We start from the raw sequence: 12,313 nt of genomic DNA, 5'->3' as shown, positions 1-12,313 counted from the left end.
AGCTTTTTGAGTTACTGACACATTATTGCAGCAAAACATATGTAGGGTCAATTCATGCTGAATAGTTATTAGAAACCATGATAACAAAAGTCATTACACTGCAGTTCAGTTTTGACAGTAAAATTTCTGCAACATTATCACAAATCCTCATGCATTAGTGCAATGATCCTTACTATAGTTTCATATTAGAATCAAAAGATTGCTGTAGCATGCTTGATACAAAAAGTCAAGCAAGCCAAATTCTTTTCTGCTTTTACAGATAACATTTTTGCTCTTTTTCTATGTACATCACGCAGATAGTAGCTTTGTTTTATATACTTTTCTCAATAACCTATGAGTACATTGCATATATATTTCTTTAAAATGAGGATTTTTCCTTGAAAGACAACACAATTCTGATTACCAGCACCAAAGGAAATAATTTGAGAATGATGTTATATCTGACACAACTTCAAAAATTCTAAAGCTATATTATTCATCATGGTATTATCTTTCCTTTTCTCAGGTAATGTGTTAGCTGTGGTTATAGTTTTTTTTTTTTTAATCAGTGATTTACTATGATGGAATAGTACAAAATTTAAAAAGGGACATCTGTCATATTCAGGATAACTTTTATAGAAAAGCTGTGAGGGTTACCCTTCAGCTGACAAAGGAAAATATTTTTAATGTCTATCTGTCCACAATAGTTTTCAATAGTTACTCTTTTTAAAAATTTGAGGTATAACTGATGTATAATATCATATTCACTTCAGGTGTACAAAATTTGATATTTGCATACATTGCAAAATGATCAGCACAATAAGTCTAGTTGCCATCTAGCACCATATAAAGTTAGCTTTTAGGATTTACTCTCATGCAACTTTCAAATATGCTCTACAATATTATTGATTATAGTCACTATGCTGTACATTACGAGCCCCATGACTTATTTGTAACTGGATGTTTGTACCTCTTGAGGCCTTTCACCTGTTTCACCAACTCACCAAATCCCCTCCCCTCTGGCAACAAACATTCTATTTTCTGTATCTATGATTTTGGTTTTGTTTAGTTTGTTTTGTTTATTAGGTTTCAAATATAAGTGAAATCATGTGGTATTTATATTTCTCTGTCTGACTTCTTTCACTTAGAGTAATTCCCTCAAGGTCCATACATGTTGTTACAAATGGCAAGATTTCATTCTCTTTTATGGCTGAGTTTATCCATTCATCCATCGATGGAAACTTAGGTTGTTTCCATTTGTTGGCTATTGTAAATAATGCTGCTATGCAGATAGGGGTGCATGTATCGTTTCAAATTAGTGTTTTCATTTTCTTTGGGTAAATACCCAGAAGTGGAATTTCTGGATCATACAGCAGCTCTATTTTTAATTTTTTGAGAAACCTCCATACTGTTTTCCATAGTGGATGCACCAATTTACATTCCTATCAACAGTGCATGAGGGTTCCCTTTTCTCCACATCTTTGCCAACACTTGCTACTTCTTATCTTTTCAATAAAAGCCAATCTAACAGGTGTGAGGTGATACCTCATTGTGGTTTTGATCTGCATTTTCCTGATATTAGTGATGATAAGCATCGTTTCATGTGCCTGTTGGGCATTGGTATGTCTTCTTTGGAAAAATGTTCATTCAGATCCTCTGCCCATTTTTAAATCAAATTGTTTGTCTTTTTTGCTATTGAGTTTTACGAATTCTTTATATAATTTAGATATTAATCCCTTACAGGATGTATGATTTGCAAATATTTTCTCTCATTCAGTAGGTTGTCTTTTCATTTTGTTGATGGCTTCCTTTGTTGTGCAGAAGAGTTTTAGTTTGATGTAGCCCCATTGCTTATTTTTGCTTTTGTTGCCTTTGCTTTTGGAGTCAGAGCCAAAACTTCATCACGAAGACCAATGTCACATAGCTTACTGCCAATGTTTTCTTGTAGGAGTATTATGGTGTCAGGTCATACATTCAAGTCTAACTCACTCCAAGTTAATTTTTGTGTAAATGTAAGACAGTGGTCTAGTTTCGTTCTTTGGCATGTGGCTGTCCAGTTTTCCCAGCACCACTTATTTAAAAGACCATCCTTCCCCCATTGTACATTCTTGACTCCTTGAATATATGTGAGTGGGTTAATTTCTGGGTTCTCTATTCTGTTCCGTTGACCAATGTGTCTATTTTATGCAAATGCCATACTGTTTTGATTAATATAGCTTTGTAATAGAGTTTGAAGTCACAGAATATGATGCCTCCAAATTTGTTTTCGTTACTCAAGATTGTTGTGGCTACACAGTGTCTTTTGTGTTTCCTTACAAATTTTAGGATTGCTTGTTCTATTTCTGTGAAAAATGCCATTAGAATTTTGATAGGGATTGCTTTGAATCTGTATATTGCTTTGGGTAATATGAACATTTTAACAATATTAATTCTTCCAATCCATGAGCATGGAATATCTTTACATTTCTTTGCGTCTTCCTCAATTTCTTTCATCAATGACACAGTTTTCAGTGTATAGATCTTTCATCTCCTTGATTAAATTTATTCCTAGATATTTTATTCTTTTTGATACAACTATAAATGGGATTTTCTTAATTTCTCTTTCTTATTTTATACTCTGCCACTTTACTGAATTTGTTTAGTAGTTTTAACATATTTTTTGGTGGAGTTGTGAGCGCTTTCTATATACAAAAACATGTCATCCATAAATAATGACAGTTTTACATCTACATTTCTAATTTGATCCTATCTATCTATCTATTCATTCATGTATTCATTCACTCATTCATTCTTGACTAATTGTTCCAGCAAGGACTTCCAAAACTATGTTGAATAAAAGTGGTGAGAGTGGGCATCCTTGTCTTGTTGCCAATCTTAGAGGGAAAGTTTTCAGCTTTTCACTATTGAGTATGATGTTAGCTGTGAGACTGCCATGCATGGCTTTTATTATGTTGAGATACATTCTTTCTATACCCACTTTGTTGAATATTTTTTATCATAAATGTATGTTGAATTTTGTCAAATGCTTTTTTTGCATCTATTGAGATGATCATATAATTTTTGTCCTTCATTTTGTTAATGTGGCATATCATGTTGATTGATTTTGGATGCTGAACTATCCTGCATCCCTGGAACAAATTACATGTGAATATGGTGCATAATCCTTTTAATGTATTACTGAATTCAGTTTGCTAATATTTTGTTGAAGATCTTTGCATCTATGATCATCAGAGATATTGGCCTGTAAATTTCTTTTCTGTGTGATTTTGGTATCGGGGTGCCTGGCCTCATAAAATGAGTATGGCGGCATTCCCTCCTTTGGGAAGAGTTTGAGAATAGGTATTAAATCTTCTTTGAGTGTTTGGTAGAATGCACTAGTGAAACTGTCTGGTCCTGGATTTTTTTTGTTGTTGTTGGGAGGGTTTTGATTACTGATTCAATCTCCTTATTCAAAATTGGTCTATTTAGATTTTTCTATTTCTTCCTGATTCAGTCTTGGAAAATTTTATGATTCTAAGAATTTATCCATTTCTTCTATGTTGTCCAATTTGTTGGTGTAAAATTGTTCATAGTAGTCTCTTGTGATCCTTTATATTTCTGTGGTATCAATTGTAACTTGTACTGTTTTATTTCTGATTTTATTTATTTGAGCCTCTCTCTTTTTTATTTCATGAGTCTAGCTAAAGGTTTGTCAATTTATTTAACCTTTTCAAAGAACCAGCTCTTAGTTTCATTGATTTTTCTACTGTCATTTTAGTTCCTATTTTATTTATTTCCACTCCAATCTTTATTATTTCCTTCCTTCTACTAATGTTGGGCTTCATTTGTTCTTCTTTTTCTATTCCTTTAAGTGTAAAGTTAGACTGTTTACTTAAAATTTTTCTTATTTCTTGAGGTTGGCTTGTATTGCTATGAATTTCCCTCTTACAACCACTTTTGCTACATCCCATATTTTGGTATGTTATATTTCCATTTTCATTTGTCTCTAAGTATGTTTAAAATTTTTTCCTTTTATTTCTTTGTTGACCCAATGGTTGTTCAATAGCATATTGGTATTTTCCATTTTTTTCTTGTAATTGATTTCTAGTTTTATACCATTGTGGTTGGAAGAGATGCTTCATATGATTTCAGCCTTAAATTTATTGAGACTTATTTTGTGGCCTAACATATGATCTATCCTAGAGAATGTTACATGTGCACTTGAGAAGAATGTGTATTCTGGTACTTTTGGATGGAATGTTCTTTTTTTTTTTTTCAGTACGTTTGCCTCTCACTGTTGTGGCCTCTCCCATTACAGAGCACAGGCTCCCGAAACGCAGGCTCAGCGGCCATGGCTCACGGGCCCTGCCGCTCCACGGCATGTGGGATCTTCCTGGACTGGGGCACAAACCCGTGTCCCCTGCATCAGCAGGCGGACTCTCAACCACTGCACCACCAGGGAAGCCCCTGGAATGTTCTTTATATATCTATTAAGTCTATCTTGTCTAATGTGTCATTTAAGTCTGATGTTTTCTTAACAGATTTTCTGTCTGATGATCTGTCCATTGATGTAAGTGTGGTGTTAAAGTCTTCTATCATTATTGTATTGCTGTCCACTTCTCCCTTTAGGTCTGTTAATATTTGCTTTATATATTTTGGTCCTTCTATGTTGAGTGCATATGTATTTACAAATGTTACATCTTCTTGTTGGGTTGACCCTTTTATCATTGTGTAATGCCTTTTTTTGTCTTTTATTACAGTCTTTGTTTTAAAGTTTATTTTGTCTGATATGAGTATAACTACACCAGCTTTCCTTTCATTTCTATTTGCACAGAAAATCTTTCTCCATCTCTTCACTTTCAGTCTGTGTGTGTCCTTATATCTGAAGTGAGTTTCTTCTAGGTAGCATAAAGATGAGTCTTGTTTTTATTTTGTAATCATTTAGCTACTCTATGTCTTTTGATCGGAGAATTTAGTCCATTTACATTTAGAGCAATTATTGATAGGTTTGCACTTTGCCATTTTGTTAACTGTTCTCTGGCTGTTTTTGTAGTTCCCCTCTGTTCCGTTTTTTCTGCTGCTCTGTTTCCTGGTGGTTAATGACTTTCTTTAGTCTTATGTTTAGATTCCTTTCTCATTTTCTTTTGGGTATCTGCTATGCGTTTACGCTTTGTGGTTACCATGAGTTCACATTTAACATACTATGTATATAATAGTCTATTTTAAGCCGGTAGCAAGTTAAAATTGAATTCATTCCAAAACTCTACATTTTTACTCCCCCTAGTTTTATGGTTTTGATGACACATTTTACATCTTTTATTTTATATATCCCTTAACTAATTATTGTAGTTTTAGTTAATTTTACTAATTTTGTCTTTAAACCTTTATGCTAGCTTTATTAATGATTAATTCACTACCTTTACATATATTTACCTTTACCAGTGAGACTTTTGCTTTCATGTTTTCTTGTTATTAATTAGTGCCATTTATTTTCAGCTTATGAAGTACCTTTTAACATTTCTTGTAAGGCTGATTTAGTGGTGATGCACTCCTTTAGCTTTTACTTGTCTGGAAACCTCTTTATCTCTCCATGATAGTTTTGCTGGGGTAGTATATTCTTCTTTGGAAGTTTTTTCCTTTCAGGACTTTGAATATATTGTTTCACTCCCTTCTGGCCTGCAAAGTTTCTGCTGAAAAATCTGCTGATAGTCTTAGGGGTTTTTCTTTGTAGGCAACAAGTTGTTTTTCTCTCGTTGCTTTTAAAATTCTCTCTTTAACATCTGACATTTTAATTATAATGTGTCTTGGTCTCTTTGAGTTCATCTTATTTTGAACTCTCTGGGATTCCTGAACCTGGATGTCTATTTCCTTTTGCAGGTTAGAAAAGCTTTCAGCCACTATTGCTTCAAATATATTGTCTGCCCCTTTCTCTTTTTTCTCCTTCTGGAACCTTTCTAATGTGAATGTTATTGTGCTTGATGTTGTCCCATAGGTCCCTTAAACTAGTCTCACTTTTTAAAACTCTTTTCTTTTCGCTGCTCTGTTTGGGTGAGGTCCAGTGCCCTGTCTTTCAGATCCTGATCTTTTCTGCTGCTTCTTCTGGTCTGCTGTTAAACCCCTTTAGAGTATTTTTCAGTTCATTTGTCATATTCTACTTCTACAGAAGTCCCTCTGTGACTTCTCTTCAGTACTTTCTTATATTTTCCCTTGTTGCAGTTCTCACTGTGTTCATCCATTCTTCTCATGAGTTTGGTGAGTACCTTTATGACCATTATTTTGAATTCTTTATCAGGAAAAGAAAATTACTTCTGTTTCGTTAAGGTCTTTCCTAAGGCTTTATCTTGTTTTTTGATTTGGAACATATTCCTTTCCTTTCTCACTGTGCTTGACTCTGTGTTTTTTCCTATGTATTAGGCAAAACACTTTCTATGTATTACCTCTCCCAGTCTTGAAGGAGTGGCCTTTTGTAGTTGAAACTTATCATTAAAACTTGCCCTAGGCTCCTGGTTGTCTCTCAAACCTTTGTGATTTTCTAAGCAGCCTGATTTATTCTTGATAGGTCCCCACTGTTGGCGGTGTGCCAAAACCTGTCAGCGTTCCAAGGGGAGGGATCTCATTTTTATATATATATATATGTATAAATAAATAAATATATATATATACACACACACACACACACACACACACATATATATATATATATATATATATATGTATACAAAATTTTACCTTGAGTGTCTTTGGTATATCAGGGATCCCATCACACTCAATAAATCACATTCAAGGTGTTGCTATCATTAAAAAGCTACTTATTGTCATATAACTTTACCAGAAGATTATCTTCTCAAAATTGCATAAAAGATACATAAATCTACAATTCACTGAAAATTGGCATTAGACTGAAGAATTAGATTGATTTAAGCCAAGCTGACTTTTCTAAAATATTATCCAGAAATATATACTTAGTTTTTGGTGTTTCTCTCATGGGGTTTGGACAGCAAAAGGAAGATTCATTAGGATAAAACAAAAATGACGAGTTGTCTATTCCATTCTCAGGAATCAGAGGTCTCTTGAGAGTTCTTTAGAGAAAGGGACAGTAGGAATTTTATTCAAGCTCATTAGTCTATGAAGTGTGGTAACTCCTTTAGAACAAGTGTGTGTGTGTGTGTGTGTGTGTGTGTGTGTGCGCACACATGCTCATATACCTGTGTCCTAAGAGAGGAAGGAATACTGACAAAGTCATCACATACCTGTTGTAGGCAAAAATTATTTAAAAATTATGGTTTTCCTTTCAAAGAAATGAATTTCTATCGACTTTGAAATAAGCACATAAAAATCACCACTCAAAGCCTATTTTTAATACATGCAAGATAATAAGCAATATGAAATATAAAAATGAGAACTAAAACAGCTTTCACATTTTCTATAGGAAAATAATTTTTTTCACTGCTAGAATTGACTTTGACTTCTCACCCAATCAATGTAAAGTGAGTTTTAGAGGAAACCCACGTTTGAAAACTGAAAGAGGAAAGAGAAAACATGCTAATGAGATCTCTGAATGATAAAATATTTTTGAGAATTTATGATGGAAACTGTCCATTGAGGCTGAGGTGATATAGATTAAAGAGCAAAGATTCATGATTTGTCCTTTGGCTGGGTGAAGAGAGGATGCTGTTGGGCTTTGATTCTATGGACTATTCTAGGAAAGAATCCCCTGGACTCTGGGGATCACAGCGGTCAGCATGGAAGCTGAGATGAGGTGGCGTATTCCTGTGCCCTTTATTGTATCTTTGTCAGTACAGTGGATGATTAATCATTTATTTTGAATAATTGAATGAATGAAGTGTTTGAATTCTGTGAGGTCCAGAAGCACCCCTTAGTGCTCCAGAGTAGTCCTCTGATTCATGTCCCTACATGACTCCTTCACAAGATCAGGTCACTAAAAGTTGATGCTCCAATCTGAGCATATCCATGGCAGTTACTCATTACTTCTCAGCTATTGGTCCCTTCAAACCTTGGAAAAATATCACAACACATGCTCATCTATAGTCTCTTGGAGACAACATTTGAACCTAAGTTAAGGCAACTGTGTCTTAGACCAACTTTTCTTCTAATTAACTGTATATGTATTAAATCCCTGAGCCATTCAGGCCCTAAGGTTCCTCATCTGTAACACAGTCTTCAAAAGAGATGGGTAAAATTTCTAAAGGCACTCCTAGTCCAAAGGTTTTACAATTTAAGAGTTGTGAAACCTATCTATAATACTTATGGAAATTAAATAGCTTCTAATTAAGGAGGTAGTCCTTTCCTCATTGGAAAATCATCATTGAAAAAGTACCTTCAATGGGATGAAATTACAAAAGCAATTAGTGAATCAAATAATCTCTTTCAGTTGGACACTAGAGACATAATGCATACTTTATGTGGCTTTTACATGCTTTTAAACCCAATGAGACATGTATAGAATTGTTCAGTAATGTTATAGTAGAGTGGTAGTGTCATGGTTATGAAATGGTTGGATGTAGGAAAATCCTGAGTTTTATTTCCATCTCAGTAAGTCTTCCTCTACTCGGGTTACCATGTGACACAGTCAATCTCAGTTCTATATCTTATATAGGAGATGATGAGAATAATGATAATAGAAAAATTTCTAGGATTACTGAGGGACATTTCAAAGATAATGTTTGCAAATTGCATGGCACAGATACCTGTCCACGTAAGTGCTTGTTAAGCACTGACTGATTCTATAATAATCTGTATTCCCTTAGTGTGAAAGCACTGAGAATTGGAGTAGGGCAAAGGTTAAGCTTTATAAGTGGTTTATAAAAGAACTAAAATATATTTTAACCAGTTTTGGAAGAGATCTTGTTTTCAGCCAAAAGAACCATTAACATTTGCACGCTTGCTTAGCTTACCTTTCTTTGCAGGCCTGAAGAACTTGAGATAGCAATGAAAACAAACACATGGTAATTTTATCAACATATTCATGTTTTTTTAAAAAAAGAATATATGAAAAATATATCTGAAATCTTTCAACGAAAATGATGAAAATGTCCATTTTCACATAGAAATACAACCTGTTTTTTGGTTATTTTTCCTTCATTCCTCTTTAGTGTGATTTTAAATTTCGAGATCTGAGAAGCTTTAGACTAAATTCTGTTCTATCATTACCCATGAACATGGCTAATAAGAATTGTGCATAATTGTTTTTGTTTGTTTCTGATTTTTAAAGGGTAAAATTACAAAAAGAATACAGGAAAGTGTCAAGAAACATGTGCAAAAGAAGCAGACATAATTCTATCATCAAAAGTAATACTATAACATTCTAAAATTTGAGCCACACCTGTATATAAATTTGTGGTAAGGAAGGGGACATTATTTTTTGTACTTAAATTGTTTTACTCTTCCATTAGGCTTTCTTTGCTACTCTCGGTCTAAAAATACTGAGAAGTAGGAAAGTGCATAATGTGTATAAAAAGAATAATACTCCCTAAGAAGCATGGTAAGTAAAATATAATTATTTACTCTGCCAAACGGAACGTATGTTTGGCATACGTTCATCAATGAAATACGTTCATCATCAATGATGAACGTTCATCAATGAAATACGTTCATCAATGAAAATCAATGAAATTATTCTAAAACAGGAAAGAGATACAAAAAAATTCCATTTTATCTGACAAGGAAATTCAACAAGGGAATCAGAGGTTGAGCAGCGCTTCTGTATACCCAAAACTAAACTGGTCAAGGGAAATGCTGCACTATCAAGAGAATGGTCTAAAATATTAAAGGGTTTTCTCGGTTTTGATGGCCGAATTCCATCCTGTAAGCAGTGCATTAGACGCTAATGACATATGATTTCTCACTGACAGATTTAACAGCATCAATAAGGCCTCTCTGTCCATTGCAGCAAATTGATCCTACATGACACCGACAAGGGCAGCCTGCACTTAATGACCTCCATCGCTGAAGAATGGAAATGAAAAATGATTGGAAGTACAAATAAATCTTTGAAAGTTTCCCTGAAACAGGTGTGCTAAAAATGATTCGTTTGAGGGATCATCATAAACATAAACCCAATCTCTAGGCATACTCCACTGTCTGTTTATACCAGGGTCTCACTCCTTGGATCTTGAATCAGGATGTGCTTTAATTCCAAAAATGACATGAAGACAACTTGGTTCTTACTATGGAAATACTATGTTTAGGGATCTTTCTTAAAGGCATGAATTCTTCACTAGTTATGCAGGTATCTAATTTATTTGTCATTTGCCACCAAAGGATTCTATACAAACTGATAACAACTATAGATAAAAATTTATTTTTTTCCCCTCCTGGTTAGAAAAGGGAATACAGTATAGCCATTGATTCTTTTATCCTCCTAAATTATCAGCAACAAATGAAATATGTTTAAACTCAATAACAATGTCAAATGCGTGAAGTGATTGGCAAAACCTCCATGGATACACTGATATCCTTTCTTTGAATCCTGCACAATGGTTTGAGGACACTAAAATTTTGGCATATAGTTGTATTCTTAATTCTTTTCCAAACACACTTATTTCTTGATCTACCTTCATCTTGCTACTATTTCAATACAAATGTTTTAAGAGAAAAATACACACTCTCTCTCCCATTATATTTGGAAGCTTTAACTTGCGTGAGAGTAGATGGATGGGAAACAAAGGCTGTTTATAAGCAGCATAGTAGATGAATGTAATGTAATAGTTACTCACAGTTGCATAGTAATTTTATTTTCAAAGTAACTATGGCAGTTGGTCTCTTTTTTATTCCTAATCAAAATTTTCCTCTGAGGTAAATTTCACTTTACTGATGAGAAAACTGAGGTCTTAAAGGGTAAATAATTTGCCAAGATCACTGAGCTAGTAACTGGTAGAGCTTACACTCAAATCCTGGCCTGTCCTCCCTATATTCCATAATAGTAAATATAGTACTGAAGTTTTAAGCTACTAATTGATAGTGTAGTAATCTCGGTGACAACAGGAGAAAGGATTCATTAGCAATCTACTGGTTTTTACAGCTAGGTGAATTGTTAAAAATTAATCATGCCTCTAGTTTTTGAAATTTAAATTCTGGGAAGAAACAAAGATTCAAAGGAAAATAACTTTTCTTGTCAATGAGTAACTGGAGAAGAATATAGAGGAAGTGGCTGTATCTTAACACTCTAAGAATGGACCTTTCTCTTTGCTTTTGGATTTGTGGGCATATTGTGTGTTTTCCTTTTCCACTTTTAGTATTATAGAAGATTTTACAAAATATTTTAGAATTTCTGGTGATTTCCAGAAACCAGAGAGGTCAAGTTTCTCCAAGTTTCTAATTAAGCCTCATATTTAATAAGAAAATAGGAACCAAAATATGGAGCCCATACATCATGAGGAAGAATTAAAGGTATATCATGGAAAGTTACCTACACATGGAACTGAAATTTGAAATATATGATGATATATTTAAATCTATGCATTACAAATATTTGGTAGTTCAGGGCACAATAATTAAAAGCAAATTAGTATAACATTGTGGATTAGAAAGTATGCTTTTTCATTTCTCAAATATTTTTTCAAAATTCAACTTCAAAATGTTGATAAAAATATAAAACAAAACTTTACAAAAAGAAAACATGCCATTTGGTGGCATATAAAAGACCACCATAAGATTGGAGACCCCATGACTGACTACTTGTTACTTTTTGTGATACATACGTCAAGTAAATCATTATTTTAGAAAAATATGAAAAACTTACCTGTTTCTTATCTCGAATCAAACCATCAAGTGATAGCTGTTTTTCATATAGGTTGAAATAGTTGTCCTTTACTGTTAAGAATATATTCTGTAATTTCTGATACTCTCGAGCTAAACGTAGATTTTCTTCTAGTGAAACATCTTGTATTTTCTAGAAGATAAATATATACATGTACTTAATTAAATCATTGTAATTTATGTTTGAATTTTTACATTTGAATTATCTAAAAGTATTACATTATATATTGTAGAAAAATAAAACCAAAAAGATGCTTCCCTTGACACTAATATCCTCCTTGGATTTAATAATTTTCTTTCTTGATGCAAATGGTCTTTTTATTTATTTATTTATTTTTGAACATTGATTCATCAGAGTCTGTCTGACTTTTGTTCTCCTTCTTTCCCAGACCTCCCTCCACAATGCCTTGGGAAGTACCCAGTCCTGGAGGCTTCACTCAGCATCCCAGAAGACTTCCTCCAATGTCCCACCCCTTTTCGTTTTCTCAAGCCCCAGTGCTCAAGTAGATAGAAGACATCTGGAAGCTTAGAATCCTATTTCCAAGAGATTCAGAGTGGTGGCACTCACACAAAACAT

The 12,313-nt window shown here is 33.7% G+C and overlaps 1 protein-coding gene across 1 annotated transcript in view; it reads right to left on the bottom strand.

Moving 5' to 3' along the window:
• CCDC178 (coiled-coil domain containing 178) overlaps window positions 1–12,313 on the bottom strand; it is a 366,636-nt gene that overhangs the window by 119,075 nt on the left and 235,248 nt on the right. The window contains exon 18 of the mRNA XM_004273779.2: window positions 11,720–11,869. Coding sequence (XP_004273827.1) covers window positions 11,720–11,869 — 150 coding nt within the window. The remainder of the gene's footprint in view (window positions 1–11,719; window positions 11,870–12,313) is intronic.

This window comes from Orcinus orca, chromosome 15 (assembly GCF_937001465.1).
Source record: "Orcinus orca chromosome 15, mOrcOrc1.1, whole genome shotgun sequence".
Classification (NCBI taxonomy): Eukaryota; Metazoa; Chordata; class Mammalia; order Artiodactyla; family Delphinidae; genus Orcinus; species Orcinus orca.
The sequence above is the reverse complement of the archived record's forward strand: the minus strand, read 5'-3'. Positions and strand labels throughout refer to the sequence as shown.